This window comes from Phocoena phocoena, chromosome 20, assembly GCF_963924675.1.
Source record: "Phocoena phocoena chromosome 20, mPhoPho1.1, whole genome shotgun sequence".
Classification (NCBI taxonomy): Eukaryota; Metazoa; Chordata; class Mammalia; order Artiodactyla; family Phocoenidae; genus Phocoena; species Phocoena phocoena.
In genome coordinates this window covers 10,115,697-10,134,206 of record NC_089238.1, presented here as the reverse complement: position 1 = coordinate 10,134,206, position 18,510 = coordinate 10,115,697, and the positions used below count along the sequence as shown (strand labels likewise).

The 18,510-nt window shown below is 58.1% G+C and overlaps 1 protein-coding gene across 1 annotated transcript; it reads left to right on the top strand.

The window, feature by feature from the left end:
* The first annotated feature begins 912 nt into the window (after positions 1–912).
* BCAM (basal cell adhesion molecule (Lutheran blood group)) lies at positions 913–10,505 on the top strand. The gene is made up of 15 exons (XM_065898722.1): positions 913–1,033; positions 3,062–3,183; positions 3,754–3,982; positions 4,078–4,148; positions 4,339–4,435; positions 4,527–4,709; positions 5,182–5,318; positions 5,580–5,736; positions 7,709–7,824; positions 7,926–8,067; positions 8,227–8,363; positions 8,545–8,689; positions 8,778–8,922; positions 9,841–9,958; positions 10,052–10,505. The coding sequence occupies exons 1-15, from the start codon at positions 952–954 to the stop codon at positions 10,055–10,057; spliced, it is 1,887 nt and encodes a 628-aa protein (XP_065754794.1). The 5' UTR covers positions 913–951; the 3' UTR covers positions 10,058–10,505.
* Positions 10,506–18,510: the final 8,005 nt, after the last annotated feature.

Genomic DNA, 18,510 nt, shown 5'->3' with positions numbered 1-18,510 from the left:
AGGCCTGGTTTGTGAGGAGCTGTGCACAGTCTGATCTGTGATCCCAAGTCTGACCTGTGACCCTTCCTTCTGACCCATGGCAGGGGCTCCTCCCTTCCCTCAGGTACCCTGGCCTCCTCCCCTCCCCCACTCACCTGCTCCTGCCAGCCGGATTCTCTTCCCCTCCCCCCAAAGTTGGGAGGGAGTGAAGGGAAGAGAGAGGAAGGGGGGGGTGGCATTCCTGGGATTCCCTGGATGGGGGGAAGAGAGGGAGGCCCTACGGAGGAGAGCGGAGGAAAGCGCACCCCACGGCCCCAGTATCTATCCCAGAGGCCTGGGCAGGCCTGGGATTTGAAGACCATGCGATACAAGAGATTGAACTGGTGGGTTCCAGGCCACTGGTCAGACAGGAAAGCAGCCTGGCGCACTGGCCACTGGGGAGGCTTCACAGGGCATACTGGGAGAAGCCGTTCTAGGCCTCTCGTCAGGCCGGGGATTGCTGGTTGGACTGGGGAGGCCAGTGCAGGCCACTCGTTGGACCGGGACCAGCTGTTTTAAAACGATGAGGCGAGCCCAGGCCACCGGCCATGGTGACAACGAGTCCCCCGGTCAGACTGAGGGGAAGAGAGAGGGTCCGCGGTTGTCCATTGAGGTCCCCGCTCGGGACACCGGCTGGACTGGTCGGTCAGGCCACCCGCCGCGGGCGCTGGGCAGCCTGAGCCTGACACCCCGCGGGCTGGGGGCGGAGGGAGCCCCGCTCCCGGCTGAGCGCTGGGAGGTCGTCTCCGGGCAGTGGGAGGTCCTGGCCCCGCGCCCGGGTTTGGGAGGGACGAGGGGCGCCGGGCGGGGCGGGGCGGGGCTACCTGGGGCGGGGCCTCCTCTCTCCAGCCCTGCGGCCGCCGAGCCCCAGCCCGGGCTCAGTTGTTTCCTCCGCTGCCGCCGCACCCGCCGCCGCCGCCCGCCACCTTGAACATGGAGCCCCCGGACGCCCGGGCCGGGGCGCGCAGGGTCCCGCGGCTGCTGGTGTTCGCGCTTCTGCTGGGGGCGCACCGAGGTATGGCTCGGGCTGAGAGCAGGGCGCGACTCAGGGGCGGCCCCTGGGGGACCCCGGGAAGGGAAGAGGGGAGGGCCTTTCAACCCAGGAAGCCTAACCTGGGGACCCCAGGGAGGAGGGATATGGGAGCATGGGGTGCCCCTCCCAGTGAGAGACATGGGGACAGCCAGGCAGAGGGGCTGGGGATCTACTACAGTGGATTAGAGGCGACCTGAGAAGTCGCGGGACCCAAGAGCGCGGGCTCTCCTCTCCCACCCCTACTCAGACCCTGGGATCTGCCCCCAGAGGTCCAGGCTTTCAGTGGCTGGAGCTTTCCCCGGCACAGAAGAGACCAAAACAGATCTCCCCGCTCAAAAGTTGTCAAGTTTTAAGAGGGTCAGGGACGCTGTGTCTAGAAACCAACAAGTTACGTGCATTTGAGGGTTCTCCCCCATGTAGCTTCAGAGCCCAGACTCGAAAGGACCCGCCTGCCCCACCTCCACCTCCACGGGAAAGGGCTGGAGCCCTGACAGCGGAACCAAGTGTTTCCAAGTGACGGTGCCCCCTTCCCGGAGGCCCCAGATAATAAATCCACACACCTGCATGGTGGTGGGAGGAGGGGAGGAGGCCCTGAGGCACTGGCAGCAGAGGGACAGAGAGATGAGAGAACTGGGGAAGGGAGAGATCTCTTCGTCTGCCCTTGCTGTCTGCGGCTCAGACCCAGCCCAGCTTGGTCCCACCTCCCTCCCAGGGGGCAGACCTGAGCCACAGGTGGGTGCCTGGGAATCCAGGCCCCTGGCACAAGCATGGCAAGTAGTGGGTCCCCAGGGGCAGAGCTGGGCCAGGCTGGGCGGGGAAGGGACCGGAGGTTCTAAGAATTGAGAGCTCAGGCCAGGATGCCAGCCCAGAGAGTGAAAGAGCCTGCTTTCCCGATGCAAGCAGCTCTATCTGCCAGGATCCTGGGACAGGAGTGCCGGCCCTCAGCTCCCTTCTCCCTTGGGACCCAGGGTCCGGGGCCTCAACCCTATACTGTTCTGAGGTGACACACCGCTCAATCAAAGAGTCAGAGGGGCCAAGGAGCGGGCAGGGGGCTCAGGCAGGTCTGAGCCAGCCTGTCCCTCCCACATTCCTGAAACCTGCCCAGCCCTGTCCCCCTCACCGCACCCACACACCCACCCTGCCTCAGCTCCGGCCCAGCCCCAGCCCCAGCCTCCCACTCCTGAGGGAAAGGGCCAGGGACAGGGCCGGGCCGCATGGAGACTGAGAGAGACGCAGACACCGGGAAACTAAGAGATGGAGACCCAGGGGGAGCGACTAAGATGAGAGAGAGACGGTTATCCCACAGCGCTGTGCCAGGCCCTATGCAAAGTGCTGGAGGCAAAGGGATGAGCCCACCCAGCCCTGCGCTTGAGGGGCCTTTGGTCAGCGAGAAAAGCAAGGACAGACATGATTTGAGCCCAAGAGGATTGAATGGAGGCCACCGGGGCCCTGGGTGGCCCAGGGGAGGAGCGCTTAGTTCTGCAGGTGAAGGGCGAGATGGAGAGAAATGCTGATGGAATCTGAAGCTCAGAGGCACAGCGATGACAGATGAAGGGAGAGAGGAGCTGGGTCCTGGGGGAGGGGCCGGGGGCCTGGACTCCTGGGTCCTGGGGGAGGAGGGGCCAGGGGCCTGGATCCTGGGTCTGAAGGAGGAGGGGCTGGGGGTCTGGATCCTGGGTCTGGGGGAGGAGGGGTTGAGGGCCTGGATCCTAGGTCTGGGGGAGGAGGGGCCGGGGGCCTGGATCCTGGGTCTGAGGGAGGAGGTGCTGGGGGCCTGGACTCCTGGGTCCTGGGGGAGGAGGGGCCAGGGGCCTGGATCCTGGGTCTGAAGGAGGAGGGGCTGGGGGTCTGGATCCTGGGTCTGGGGGAGGAGGGGCCGGGGGCCTGGATCCTGGGTCTGAGGGAGGAGGTGCTGGGGGCCTGGACTCCTGGGTCCTGGGGGAGGAGGGGCTGTGTCTGGAAGACTACCTACTGGTGGTGGTGGGAGAGAGCTCAGTCGCCCTCCCGCAGGTGCCAAGGCTGAGGTGCGCCTGTCTGTGCCCCCTCTGGTGGAGGTGATGAGGGGGGAGCCTGTCACTCTGGACTGCACCCCTTTGGGGGCCCATGACCATTTCGTGCTGGAATGGTTCCTGGTGAGTGCTGCTGGCTGGGGGCCAGGGGATGCCAGAGGGGTGCCTGAGAGTCGGGGCGCAGTGGGGCTGCAGACGTTCATTCCCTCATCGGCCCAAAGGCCCCTAGAAGCTCCACCAAGCTGCTTTTCCATTTTACAGATGGGGAAATGGAGGCGCAGCAAGGGGGAAGCCCTCTCCAGGGTCCCCTGGTGTCCGGGCACAGCCGAGGCTAGAATGAAGAAGTGCCCCTCAGAGCGCTGGCTCTTGAGAGAGGACATTTAGAGGCAGACACCCAGAAAGCAAGAGGCTGGGGGGTGGGACTAAAGAGAAAAAGGAAAGAAGGGGGAGAGACAGGGAGGGAGAGGGAGACAGGTGGGAACAGAGTGAGATGGAGAAAGAGGGAGCCAGAGAGAGGAAAATGTGACAACAGACAGGGAGCAGGGGTGGGAGGGGTGGAGAGAGGGACAAAGGGACCAGAGCGAGAGAACGGGAGGCAAAGAGATCCACGGAGCAGCAGAAAGAAAAGGACATCGAGGAGGGAGGGCCAGGCTGGCCAGGCAGCTCCCAGCTGAGGCGCTCCTCTGCCCACAGGCCGACCGCTCTGGGGTCCGCCACCGCCTGGCCTCAGCCGAGCTGCATGGCACTGAGCTCCAGGACAAGGTGCACGACTCCCGGGGCCGCAGCCCACCATACCAGCTGGACTCCCGGGGGCGTCTGGTGCTGGCCGAGGCCCAGGTGGGCGACGAGCGGGACTACGTGTGCTTGGTGAGGGCGGGGGCAGCGGGCACTGCCGAGGCCACCGCGAGGCTCAATGTGTTCGGTGAGTGTCTGGGGCCCCCCCACTAGCCGCCCTGGGAAGGGGCAGGCCAGTGAGAACCCCGGGAAGGGGCTCCTGACATAACATCTCTCCCGTAGTGAAACCAGAGGCCACCGAGGTCTCCCCCAACAGAGGGACACTGTCTGTGATGGAGGATTTCGCCCAGGAGGTACCTCGGGCCACACCTTGATTCTAGCATTCTGGGGGCGGAGGGGGCTGGAGGCTTGGGCTTCCTAGTCTGAGGAATAGGGTGCTGGGAGCTGGACTCCTGCATCTGGCTGGGGAGAAACCCTAAGGGAGGGGGACCCAGACTTCAGGGTCCTGGCTCCGAGCCCATTGCGGGCCTGTGTCTGCCCCAGATAGCCACCTGCAACAGTCGCAATGGGAACCCGGCCCCGCAGATCACGTGGTACCGGAACGGGCAGCGCCTGGAGGTGCCCATGGAGGTGAACTCCGGTGAGCGCGTGGGAGCCCAGCTAGACTCCCTGGGGGCCGCGGCGGAGCGGGGCCGGGCTGGCTGACCCCCTCGTCCTTCCCTCTCTCCCAGAGGGCTATATGACCAGCCGCACAGTCCGGGAGTCCTCGGGCCTGCTGTCTCTCACCAGCACCCTCTACCTGCGGCTCCACAAGGCCGACCGGGACGCCAGCTTCCACTGCTCCGTGCACTACCGCCTGCCCACGGGCCGGCACGGCCGCCTGGACAGCCCTTCCTTCCACCTCACCCTGCACTGTGAGTCCCTGCCGGCCGCTGACCGCCCTGCCCTTGGACTCTACACCTCACTGTGGCCTGACCCTCCACTCCCCTCTGACCTTCCGCTCCCTTAGCCCGTGGTGCAGTTCGTACTGGCTTCTGGCCTTTGACCTCTGAGCCATAGCACCCTGAACCCCACGGAGTTTCATGACTAAACGTCGTGCCCCATCCTTTCACACCACGTTGGGCCCCCTGAATCTCACATTGACCTGTCACTCACACCGACCTCTGACCCTTGACCTGTTCTCTCAGCCTATCTCAACCTCTGACCTCGGGTCCCTGATCTCAGAATAAGTGCGAACCTGAGCCTTGAAAGATAGAACCTCAAAAAAAAAAAAAAAAGAAAGAAAGAAAGAAAGATAGAACCTCTAACCTTGCACTGACCTCTCTCCCTTAATCCAGCCCTACCTTTTACAGTTGACCCTTTTCATGAGTCTGCCCTTTCCCCTAGATCCCACAGAGCACGTGCAGTTCTGGTTGGGCAGCCCATCCACTACTGCAGGCTGGGTTCGCGAGGGTGACTCTGTCCAGCTGTTCTGCCGGGGGGATGGCAGCCCCAACCCGGAGTACACGTTTTTCCGCCTTCAGGTAACTCACCCCATCATTCCCTTGGAACCGCCAGCCCCTGAGCTCTGCAACGTACTCACCTGCACCAACTTCTGACCTTTCACGTGGGTGGTGCCTGGCTTAGCGGGGCACCTGTCCGGTGACCGCTATCAGGACCTCTGACCTCTGATTTGAGAGAGTCCTGACTCACCGTGATGCCTGACTTGGATGACCCCTGACCTAGCATGACCCTGCCGGCCTAAGGTATCTCCTGAACCAGGTTCCTCATTCCTGGTCCCCCAGGACAAGCAGGAGGATGTGCTAAAGACAAATCTCGAGGGGAACTTGACCCTGGAAGGGGTGCAGCGGCGCCAGAGCGGGACCTACGGCTGCAGGGTGGAAGACTACGACGCCGCAGGGGACGCAGAGCTCTCCAAAACCCTGGAGCTGCACGTGGCCTGTGAGAGCCCCGGGAGAGCGGGAGGGGGTGCCCGGCACCAGCCGCCTCCTCACCCTCACCCCTCCGCGGCCTGCCTCCAACCCTTTCTGTGGTCCCTGCCCTGGTCCAGATGCCCCGGGCCCCTCCAGTCTCCCACACAAGGCAGCCAGAGAGTCCTTTCCAAAGCATAAACACCTGACCTTCCCCTGCTTGGAACCTGCCGTGGCTCCCCAGTGCTCCCGGGAGAAAATCCACATGCCTCACCATGGCCTTCGAGGCCCACCTGGCTGGCCTCACCTTCGGCGGACCCTTCTTCCGGCCAAGGCATTCACCCCATCACACCACAAGCTCCTCTCCTCTTTCCTGCGATAACTCCCCATCCTCTCTACCATCCATTCCGGATCAATCTCATGGGTCCCAGTCTTCTAAGAAGCCTTCTCTGTCCACCTGCACCCAAGCCCTGTGTGAAGGCTCTGTCCCTCCTCGACTCTCCTTCCACCTCCCTTCCTGGGGCTAGACCCAGTGCCAGATGTTAGGGACGGCTCTGTGAACAAGACAGCCCAGTCCCTGCCACCACAGAGCTCCAGGTCCGGTAGGGGAGACAGATGGTAAACACTGAACAAGACACTTTGAGTAGCAATCCTGCGTCTACAGAGACTAACACAGAGGGATGGGATAAGGAATTGCCCGGCGAGCGGGGATTATTTTAGATTGGGGGTGTTGAAGGCTGCATCCCTAGGTAGCAGATTCTGACTACAGGCAGGAAACTTACGGGGAGCGCCTTGGGATCCACACCTATTGGGGGGTGGGGAGGGGAAGGAAGCAGGATTGGGCAGGGGGGGAAGTTGGGCTTCAGTCTAAGGAAGACCTCGGTCGGTCCCGCAGGGCACTTGGAGGCTGGGATATCCCCAGTTGGGGCGTGGGGGCCAGGCCTTTATACCGCCCACGTCAACCCATTATTGGATGTGGGCTGCCTGGGGGAGGAGGGGACATGACCTTGAATTAGGGGCTCTCTGAGGCTCAGGCAGTTTCCAGAGCCGGCTGACAGCTGAGGGCTGATAGCTGACATCCTTCTCAACAGCTGGGGGAACAAATTCTTCAGTGCCGAAGGGGAAGCCTGAGTGTCCACAACAGAGGGTCAGAGAGGCCTCTCTGAGAAGGGGGAATTTGAGTAGGAAACCAAAGAATGGAATCAGAAATACAAAGAGCCAGAAAAAGAGCATTCCAAGCCAAGGAAACAACACATGCAAAGGCCCTGAGGCAGGACCCAACTTGGCATATACTGTAGAACAACAGGGAGAGAATAGGGTAGCTGGAGCTCCTGGGATAAGGGGGGAGGGGGGGAGATGAGGTTGAAGCAGTGGGCAGGGTCGACGAGACAGAGTCTTTTGGCTTCATTAAGGAATGTGACCTTGATGCCCACGGTACTGGGGAACCACCGCAGGATTTTAAGCAGAGGCAAGGGCTGACCAGTGTGTGTTTTGAAAAGATCCCCCTGGCTGCTCAGCAGAGGATGGACCAGAGAGGATAAGAGTCTTGCCCAGTAGGGAGACCAGTGAGGAGGTGACTGCAGCCATCAAGGCAGTTGGACCCTGGGGTCAGAGATGGAAAGAAGGGAGAAGATCCATTGGGGGGGGGGGGTGGGCAGAGCAGAGAAATATTTGATAAAAGGGTGGGTAGTACAGAGAAGGCCAGGGTTTGGGTGGTAAGTCAAAGAAGGAGCGCCTCACACCTCCAAGGTTATCCATTAACCTTAGGCCCAGACATCAGCTCTGGAGGCAAGTGGTCGAGGTGGGCATGTATTTTGGAGTCAGATTCCTAGATCTGGGCTTGAGGGCTCGGCTGGGAGAGTGGAGAGTTCACGGCGCTGGGGAGAACTTGGTGTTCTCTGCTGACGATTGTCCGTTCACGTCTGCACCCCCAACAGCCCTGGAGAGTCCCTAGCCGAGTGGGTGAGGGTCCGGGGAAGGTGACAGTCTGTACCCCCCTCCAGACCTGGACCCCCTGGAGCTCAGCACTGGGGAGGAGCTTTCCTTACCCCTGGGCAACAGCACAGCCGTGAACTGCTCCGTGCGAGGCCTGCCCACCCCAGCCCTACGCTGGACCAAGGTGAGAGGGAAAGACGTCCCCCCAGCACAAGACCCCCCGCTCCCATCGACCCCTCCTTTCTCTCACGGCCAGCCTGACCTTCTCTTTCTCTCCCCACCCAGGACTCGGTACCCCTGGGGGACAGCCCCACGCTCTCCCTCCTCTCCGTCACCTTCGATTCCGCCGGCACCTACACGTGTGAGGCCTCCATGCCCACGGTCCCCGTCCTTAGTCGCACCCGAAGCTTCAAGTTGCTGGTCCAAGGTTTGGGGGCGGGAGAACAGGGGTAGTGTGGGAGAGTGGGGGGCCAGGACCAAGCAAGACAGGGGTCCGCAGCTGGTCCTTCTCTCCTCGTTCTCCCTCCCTCTGTCCCCTTCCCCGGGGTGCCTCCCGCTCATCTCCTTCCCACCCCACCACCCGCAGGCCCACCGGAGTTAAGGGCAGAAGAGGCTCAGCCCAAGGCAGAGGGCGGCTGGAGGGAAGGAGGTGAAGTCAGGCTGACCTGCTACGCACGCGGCTACCCAGAGCCCAAACTCAGCTGGAGCCAGTTGGGCGGCAGCGTAAGGGACCCTCCTCTGCATCCCGAACCCTCTGGCACCCTCCCCAAGTCCCTGCCCCCTCAACGGTCCAAGCACTGTGTGTCAACCACCCCACACCCCTCCGCCGACCACTTCCTCTTCACCTGTGCCCTCACCCGAGCCCTTGGCCCCGTGGGCCCAGGCCTGACACGAGCCTCCACAGCTAGCAGAGCCAGCCCCCGGAGGCCAGGGCTGGGTGAGCAGCTCCCTGACCCTGAAGGTGACCAGTGCCTTGAGCCGAGATGGTGTCTCCTGTGAGGCCTCCAACCCCTACGGGAACGACCGGCACGTCTTCCACTTCGGCACTGGTGAGTGACCGCAGTGGTGGGACAGGAGCCGGGTGCGGGGCAGACAGCGCTGCTGGCTGACCGCCTCCCCCTCCGTCCTGCCCTGCAGTGGCCCCCCAGACCTCCCAGGCTGGAGTTGCGGTCATGGCCGTGGCCGTCAGCGTGGGCCTACTGCTCTTCATCGTGGCCGCCTTCTACTGCATGAGACGCAAGGGGCAACCCGGCTGCTGCCGGCGGGGGGAGAAGGGATCTCCGTGAGTGGCGTGCCACCTTGAAATTGACCTCTCGAACCCAACTCTGACCTCACCCCCAACCTCTACCCCAAACCAACCACATCCCCAACTCCAGCTCCGTCGCCAGTAAGGTGCCGTCCCATCTCCAACCTCAGAGCTGATCCATGACCATGCCCTCCCCCATCCTCATCCCCACCTACAGCCCCACCCAACCCATAAGCACCTCCCGACGCCCCGCCAAGCCCACCTTAACCCCAGTCCCATCCCCCGTCTCATCCCCACCTCTGATCCCAACCCATAATTATGCCCAAACCCACCCCAGCCCCAGTTTAACCCCATCTGTACCCCAGCCTCCTCTGCCGCGACTCCAACCCCAAACCCAGCCCATAACCGTCACCAAACCCGTCCCCGTCTAACCTCCACGTCTCCATCCTCAGCCCTGACACACAAACATCCCCATCTCCAACCCCAATCCTGACCATGCCCCTAACCTCACCCCACACTCCAGCTTCCTCTCCATCCCCAGCCCCTCCCCCAGCCGCATCCTCAACTCCAGCCCGTACCCAGCACCAAACGCAGCTTCAACCACATGTCCATCCCCAAGGCCCCCTGCAAACCCCATCCCGTTCCCATTCCTAGCTCCAAACCCATCCCCATCTGACCTCATCTCCAAGCGCAGCCACACGGCCGCCCTCGGCTCCAGTCCACAGTCATCCCCACACCCATCCTCCAAACCGACCCCAGCGACACCACCAGCTCCGACTCCAACAGCATCTTCGACCGTGGCCTCAGCCTATACCCAACCCCAGTGCCACTACCACCTCCTACCCCGTCCCAACCATTCCCACCCATCCCCAAGTCCATCCCCATCCAACACACGCTGTGCCGAGCTCTTTCCCTGGCCGTGACCACCTCCAACATGCTGCCTCCTCCCACTAGGCCACCTGGGGAACCTGAGCTGACCCACTCAGGGTCAGAGCGGCCGGAGCAGACGGGCCTTCTCGTGGGGGGTGCCTCTGGAGGAGCCAGGCATGGGAGCAGGGGCTTTGGAGATGAGGTGGGTGAGGGCCTGGGCACCCTGTTGAGAGGGGAGTGCCGGGGGTGGAACAGCCTCTATGAGCCCAGGCTGACCCCTCCATCTTCTCCCCAGTGCTGAGCCCGAGGACCTCCCAGAGGCAGTCACTGAACCCGACCTGGAGTTGCAGGCACCAGAAAACCAGCCCTGCCCACGCCTCCGCCTGCCCCCACCTTCCCGGCCTACCCTCATCCCTCTCGGGCCCTCCCTTCCTTCCTCTGTAGGCTGGGCAGGGACCACAGCAGCCCTACCGCTGCTGGGAGGGAGGAGACCTTCCTCCAGGGAGTATGACTCTCCCAGGCCCCAGAATAGCTCCTGGACCCAAGCCCAAGGCCTGGCCTGGGACGAGACTTGAGGGTCGGCTGGCCGGGGCTATTTTTACCTCCTGTCTCCACTGCTGGTCCCCCCACCTGACGTCCTGCTGCATGGTCTGACACTGGATCCCCACCTCACCCCCCGCCCCTGCCCTCGCCCCCTCATCTGTGGACACTGGAGTCTGGAATAAATGCTGTCTGTCACGTGGACACCATCCTGCGGCCAGAGCCTCCTCCGGGGGATGAAAGGGGAAAGAGGCGCAGGTGATGTTCCCTCCCCCCTGGCCCTCCCACACCCTTGCTGCACCTCGGGAGAATCTGATGTCATGGAGAAAGAAATGAGAGAGAGAGAGAGAGAGAGAAAGGTGACTCAGCTGGATGAGGGTGGAGGAGAGAGGTGCTGGGGATCCACAGGGAGGTGAGCCTGGCTCCTGAGGACCAGTGCCTATTTGCGGGGTGGGGTGCTGCCCCCTTAAGTAAAAGTTCCCAGTCTCTCTTGCCAGAGACCCAGGGGAATTGAAGTTTCCAGAGGAAAAGCTCTCTCTGAGCCGTAGAGTGGATGGAATTAGGGATTTAGCTGTCTACTCTGAGGGTGGCCTGGTGCCAGCAGTTGAGGACTCCCTGGGGGAGGAGGGGTGACTTGGAGGAACCCCAGTGAAGGGGCCTGGGGCAGAGAGAAGAGAGGGTAGAAATGGCAAGGCCAGCTAGGGAGACTTACTGAGGCAGAGGAAGAGGGATTTGAAAGGAGGATGGAGAGGCTTAAGGGGAGGTAGAGGGATGGACTGGGGCAGCTCAGAGAAGAGAGAGAGCCATTGAGTCAGACAGATTTGGGGAGAGAGGCAAAGACAGACTAATACAGGCATACCTTGGACCTATTTCCAGTGCAGTTCCAGACCACGGCAATAAAGCAAATATCACAATAAAGCGTGTCACATGAATTTTTTGGTCTTCCAGTGCATGTAAGTTATGTTTGCATTATACTGTAGTCTAGTAAGTATGCAATAGCGTTATGCCAAAACAAACAATGTGGGACTTCCCTGGTGGCGCAGTGGTTAAGAATCCGCCTGCCAATGCAGGGGACACGGGTTCAAGCCCCGGTCAGGGACGATCCCACGTGCCGCGGAGCAACTAAACCCGTGAGCCACAACTCCTGAGCCTGCGCTCTAGAGCCCGCGAGCCACAACCACTGAAGCCCATGCACCTAGAGCCCGTGCTCCACAACAAGAGAAGCGACCGCAATGAGAAGCCCACGCACCACAACGAAGAGCAGCCCCCGCTCGCCACAACTAGAGAAAGCCCGTGCACAGCAACGAAGACCCAATGCACCCAAAACAAATAAATTTATTTTAAAAACCAAAAAAACAATGTACGTACCTTAACTAAAAAACACATTCTTGTTAAAAACTCTAATCATCACCTGAGCCTTCTGTGAGTCACATCAAAGATCACTGATCACAGATCACCATAACAAATAGAACAGCAATGAGGAAGTTTGAAATATTGCAAGAATTATCAACAGAGACAGGAAGCGAGCCAAGGCCGTTGGGGAAATGGCGCCAATAGACTCCCTCGACACAGGGTCGCCACAAACCTGAAGTTTGTGAAAAATGCAGTATCTGGGAAGCGTAATAAAGCAAAGTGCCATAAAGAGAGGTAGGCCTGTAGAGACAAAGACAGAAACACAGAAAGAACTGGGATTCAGAGAGATCATTCCAGTTAGAAAGGAAGAGAAAAAAGGAGCAGCTCCGAAGCAGGAGGAGGAGGCTGGTAGCGGGGGGGCGGACAGACGTGTGACTTTGGGCAAGTGACTTCAGCTCCCTGAGTCCATCAAACGGAGATGAATCACACTTGGGCTGTGGATGGCCACTGTGAGAAGTGAGAGCAGCCATCCCTGTGCAATGCATGCTGGGAGGTCTCTGCAGGTGACCCCACCCCTTGTCATCAGTTTACTCAGCCACAAAGTGGACCAAGTGGGATCTGTGGCCGTGCGAAGTTGGAGCCATGTGAAGTTGATGCTTTGGGAGCCTCCTTGTAGGCAACTGAGCAGATGCCCAGAGGCCCCAGAGCAGAAGAGCTCACAGTGGCCGAATAAAGGTGCTCAAATCCCATGGTTTATTGAATCAGATTAAAACAAACGTGAGAAGCAAGAGAGCTGGGGCGCAAGCAATCAAAGGCCCCCCTACCTGACCTCTGGTGTCCATATGGCTCTCTTGTCCTTTCACTGTGGTGTGGTCTCCATGCCCAGAGTCGAGGGGGAGCCAGGAGGCTCTGCACCCAGAAGATGCCAGGGCCACATGGGGGCAAATGCGCTCGGCCACACCTGCAGCTGGAGGAAAATGTGCTTGGTGGCCATGGCTTTTACCTGCATGACATACGTAGGCACAGGACTCACCAAGCAGAGCGAGAGTCACCAGCGAGAAATACCTTAAGGACTCTCAGATACTTGGGGCTTACTCGATCTTTCTATCCTTCCCCTCTACGTTCAGCTCACTTTTTTAATCCAAGTATAGTTGATTTACAATGTTGTGTTAGTTTCTGCTGTACAGCAAAGTGATTCAGTTATACATATATATACATTCTGTTTCATATTCTTTTCCACTATGGTTTATCACAGGATATTGAATAGAGTTCCCTCGGACCTTGTTGTTTATCCATTCTATATGTAATAGTTTGCGTCTGCTAATCCCAAACTCCCAATCCATCCCTCCCTCCCCAACTGAATATTCTTTTTTTTTTTTTTTTTTTTCGGTACCCAGGCCTTTCACTGCTGTGGCCTCTCTCATTGCAGAGCACAGGCTCCGGACACGCAGGCTCAGCGGCCATGGCTCACGGGCCCAGTCGCCCCGCGGCATGTGGGATCTTCCCGGACCGGGGCACGAACCCGTGTCCCCTGCATCGGCAGGTGGACTCTCAACCACTGCGCCACCAGGGAAGCCCTGAATATTCTTTTTAAAAAAAAAATACAGCAGGGCTTCCCTGGTGGCGCAGTGGTTAAGAATCCGCCTGCCAATGCGGGGGACACAGGTTCGAACGATGGTCCGGGAAGATCCCACATGCCGCGGAGCAACTAAGCCCGTGCGCCACAACTACTGAGCCCATGTGCTGCAACTACTGAAGCCCCTGTGCCCAGAGCCCGTGATCCGCAACAAGAGAAGCCACCACAATGAGACGCCCGTGCACCGCAACGAAGAGTAGCCACCCCCCCCCACTGCAACTAGAGAAAGCCCTCGTGTAGCAATGAAGACCCAATGCAGCCAAAAATAAATAAATAAAATTAAAAAAAATACAGCAGACACACATAAAAATCATAGGGTGGTTGGGAGAATTTGATAACTGTGGAAAGTGTTTGGTACAAAGCCTTGCACAGAGCATGTGTTCATTATTATTATTGTTATTATTATTATCATATCATCATTCATGGAAAATGGAGGGACAGAAAGAAAAGCAAGGAAGGGACCAGGTGGAGAGAGGTACCACTCTAAGGGCAGATATTGGTGAAGGGGGATTTGGGGAGCTGGAGAGGGAGTGAACAGATGGCTGGGGGAGGGGAGAAAGGGGACCCCAGGGAGGAAGGGGTGCTCCGCCCAGCACCTGGTCCCCGAGTTAATGAAGGGAGGGTCCTGGCCTGCCTCCCAGTAGGGCATATATTTGCATAAGGTCCCTCATCTGCATGGCATCCCAGGCAATTTGCATACAGATGGTAGCCTGCGCCCTCCTCAGTCTGACCCCTCCTCCCACCTTGGCCACGGGTCTGGTGGAAGGGGAGAGGGGGAGGAATGAACCACCAGGATCTGGGGCTCCAGGAAGTGAAGGCAAGTTTGGAGTGGACTCCCCTTGCTCTTCAACTTTCTGTGGCTCCCTATGGCTTTCAGGACCTGCTAAGGTGTTGCCCCTCACACACCCACTGCTCCCTCTCTCACACCTTGTGCCTTTACTATTCCTCCCACCTGGAACATCCTTCCTCGTTTTCTCCAGCTGTAACAAGGCTCGCCTGTCCTTCAAAGCCAGGACATCTTGAAGAATTCTGACAAGTTTTCACTCCCTGTTCCTTGTCCTTGGAACTTTACTGGAATTTGTGCCACCTCTGGACTCGTGCAGATTTTATTAGTAAAGATATGCTTCGTTGCAAGTGACAAAAAACTGAAGCCAGAAAGTTGGGTAAGTGAAAAGGGAAAATTAGTCACTCATATAACCAGGAAGATCAAAGGCAAAGGCTGACAACCTTCCGGCATAGCTGGATCCAGGGGCTCAAATAGTCTCATCAGAAAACTGTCTTTTTCTTTTTTTTTATAAGGGAGGTTTATCCTTTTTTTTTTTTTTTTTTAATTTATTTTTGGCTGCATTGGGTCTTCATTGCTGCAAACAGAGGCTACTCTTCGTGGCGGTGCGCGGGCTTCTCATTGCCATGGCTTCTCTTGTTGCGGAGCACGGGATCTAGGCACGTGGGCTTCAGTAGCTGTGGCACACGGGCTTGGTTGCTCCGTGGCATGCGGGATCTTCCCGGAACAGAGCTCAAACCCGTGTCCCCTGCATTGGTAGGTGGATTCTTAACCACTGCACCCCCAGGGAAACCCAGAAAGCTGTCGTTTTCCATTTCTCAGCTCTGCTGTCCTCCATGCACGGACAGGGTCTTTTGCCTCTGGAGGCACCTATAGTACCAGATTTCTACCCTACAAGTTTAGCAACCCCAATCAAAAGAGGGTGTCCCTTTCCTATTAGTTCAAGCAGAAGTCTCAGGGCTAATTCTTATTGGTCAGGAATGGGCCCCACCCCCATCACTGAACGAATCCCTGTGGCCAGGGGATGGAATGCTCTGATTGGCCAGGACTGGCCAGGCTCACTCTGAACCATAAGGGCTTAGTATGGAAGAGGTTACTGGGCAGGTAAAATACTTGGCATCAACTCCCCAGCTCCATCAGGAAGCCTTTGGCCCTGTGCCCCTACCTCCTGGTGGTTATGGCTCTTCAGTGAACTGTCACCTCTGAGACTCCTTGACACTGGAAATTAACTCCCCAGGTATGAGACCCACCCAGTCATTTGTCAACAAACACACAGGCAGTGCTCAACCTTATCCGTGTGACCGGGGGCATGAAACTCTAGCCTACCACCCTCCTGGGCCTTCCCTCCTGGGCTCACCCCAGCTCACAAAGAATAGCCAGGAGACAGCTGAGCACGCTCCTTGACAAACCAGGAGAAGAATGGGTGCTAAGGGGGGCTTCCTGGAAGAAGTCTCCCTGGGGACTGGTTATTTTATTCAAGGGAGAAATGGGGGAAGGGAGAGAATTTTACAAAGCAAGTTAGTAGCAAAGATGGCACTAACCCAAGAGATCCTGGCCTTAGTCTGGCCCCAGATGGGGAGAAGACAGAGAGTTCTAGAGAGAATTTATTATGTACCTACAGTAGTTCTCCCTTATTTGTGGAGGGTATGTTCCAAGACCCCCAGTGGAAACATAAATTGTACTGAACCCTACATATACAATGTTTTTTCCTATACATACATCCCTGTGACAAACTTTAATTTATAAATGAGGCACAGTAAGAGAATATCTGAATTGCCAGCATCTTTTTTTTTTTTTAGCCACGCCCTGTGGCATGAGAAATCTTATTTCCCCCACCAGGGGGCGAACCCGTGCCCCCTGCAGTGGAAGCATGGAGTCTTAACCACTGGACCGCCAGGGAAGTCCCCAGCATTGCTATTCCTGTGCTTTGGGGCCATTATTAAGTAAAATAGGGTTACTTGGACATAAGCACCGTGATACCGCCGCAGTCGATCTGATAGATCTGATAACAAAGACGGCTACTAAGTGGTAGTGTGTAAGTGAGGATATGCTGGACAAAGGGATGATTTACGTCTAGGGCTCGAGACTTCATCACGCTACTCAGAATGATTTAAAACCAATGAAGTGGGCTTCCCTGGTAGCGCAGTGGTTAAGAATCCGCCTGCCAGTGCAGGGGACACAGGTTCGAGCCCTGGTCCGGGAAGGTCCCACATACCACGGAGCAACTAAGCCCGTGCGCCACAACTACTGGAAGCACCACAATGAAGAGTAGCCCCCGCTCGCTGCAACTAGAGAAGGCCTGCCTGCAGCAACAAAGACCCAACGCAGCCAAAAATAAATAAAAATAAAATTAAAAAAAAAAAGATGAAGTTTTATTTCTGGAATTTTCCATTTGATATTTTCAGACTGTTGTTGACTGTGGGGTAACTGAAAACGCAGATAAGAGGGGACTACTGTACTTGTCCAGCTGGCCTCACACCAGGCTAGTGTCGAGTCTGAGAAACACATTATGGGGAGCTCCCAGTCTGCTACTTCCTTGCTGGGTAGCGTGGGGCAAATGATCACTCTGTGTTCTGTGTACTTTTCAGTGAAATGGGGATCATAAGCGTCCCCTTAACGGGATTCTTGTGCGGAATTAACTGACAAGTAGCAAACCCTTTGACTTTGGGTCCAGTCACTTCAGCTCTCTTTGTGCCTCGGTTTCCTCATCACACAGAGTGCTGTGGGGGTTATTTGAGATAATACTTGTAGGGCACTTGGATCAGTGCCTGGCACATAGTAAGTGCTAAATACATTTATTAATAGCATTTTTACCAAGACGTGAATGCCAGTCAGTAAGAGACTCCACCATGTAAGATCTTGCCCTTCTGAAGAGAAAAACTCAGGTGCGTGGCAGGTGGGAAGGGAGGACAAGTCTATGGGGGTCCTCTTGGTAGGGCAAGAAGCTCCCAAGCATCTGCCCCCAGCTGATCAGCTCCTTTTCAGAGGAACTGGAACGGAGGGATTTCAGGCGCTCGGTGGCATCCCCTCCCTCGGCCTCCTGTTTCCCGCCCTCGTCCCTACACGCTGGGCGGCCTCACCAGCTCCCCCGGGCAGTCCAAGGAATGTGAAGAGGTAGGTGGGGGTGGGGAGGAGCGGGAGCCGCCGGGGAGAGACAAAGGGGCCGAGTCAGAGCCAGAGACACAAAGACGCGAGGAGGCTGGGAAGATAGAAGTGGGACAAGGACACGGGGAGGGACCAGCGGAGTCTGGAGGCCCGATCCTAGCCTAGCCTCGCAGGGCCAGCGGAGCGCCAGGGGTGGTCTGTGCTGCCCCCTGGCGGAAGGCTGCGGTAAGGAGACGGCGCGGACCAGATGCAGGAGAGGACTGGGGAATGCAGGGAGCGAGAGAGAGGTCAAGAGAGACGCAGAGAGAAACAAGAGATACCGAAAGAGACACAGAAACCCACAGAGAGACAGAGGGACAGAGAAAGACAGAGATAGAAACATACAGAGAGACACAGACGCAGAGAGACACAGATGCAGGGAGCGAGAGAGACAGAAACACTGACCGAGAACAAAGTCAAAGGGATGGAAAGAGACAAGGAACCAAGTGACACAGAAACAGTGATAGAAAAAGACACCAGGAAGAAAGAGACCAGAAACACTGAGAGACACGGAAACGTGAAGACTGAAAGACCCAGAGATAAACACAGGGACGGAAAAAGAGAGGCAAAGATAGACACAAAAACAGAGATACTAAAAGAGACAGAGAGAAATCTAAAAAGAAACGACTCCCAGAGTCGCAGGCAGAGATTGAAGAAGATGAAGATAGGCTGAGAGGCGCACAGACCGGAGAGACAGTGGCCTCGGGGCGAGAACTGGGGAAGTCTCGAGGCGGGGAAGGGGGTGGGGTCTCAGCGTGGGGGCGGGGCTCCAGAGGGACGAACCTATGAGAACCCACGTGCCTCACGCGGGTGTGACGAGACGGCCAGGACTAATACTGAAGGGGGCGGGGTTAGGACTTTGGGCGGGACCGAGGCCAGGGTCTACTTAGCTCCTGGGAAGGGGTGGGGCAGACTACCTGGAGAACGAATGGGAGAGGCCGTGTTGGAGGGCGGGGCTTCAAGGAGGCGGGACGTTCGGAAGCCCCTAAGCGTACCCCGTTAGACAGGGGGCGGGGCGCGAGGACAACCTCTGGTGTAAAGGGGAGTGGCTAGAACACTAAGGGGCGGGATTTGAACGCTAAGAGAAGGTAAAGATAGAATTCTGGGACAGGGGGGCGGCGACCAAAGAAACCTGGGAGGGGCGGACAGAGAATCCTGAGGAGCAGCGGGTGTAGGTAGAATCCTACGACAGGGAGGGAGAGGAATGCTGGGGGGCGGGGCGGGAGTGGAATCCCAGGAGGGGGCGGGGTCAGACCAGCATGAGGGGGCGTGGCCCGAGCCTAAGAGCGGCTCGGTG

What these genes read in the sequence shown, in the direction of transcription:
- BCAM (XM_065898722.1), top strand. Translation starts at nt 952, where the DNA reads ATGGAGCCCCCGGACGCCCGGGCCGGGGCGCGCAGGGTCCCGCGGCTG. An exon ending in CGCGAGGCTCAATGTGTTCG is followed by an intron (nt 3,983 to 4,077) that starts GTGAGTGTCTGG and finishes TCTCTCCCGTAG; the next exon opens with TGAAACCAGAGGCCACCGAG. An exon ending in TGGAGGATTTCGCCCAGGAG is followed by an intron (nt 4,149 to 4,338) that starts GTACCTCGGGCC and finishes TGTCTGCCCCAG; the next exon opens with ATAGCCACCTGCAACAGTCG.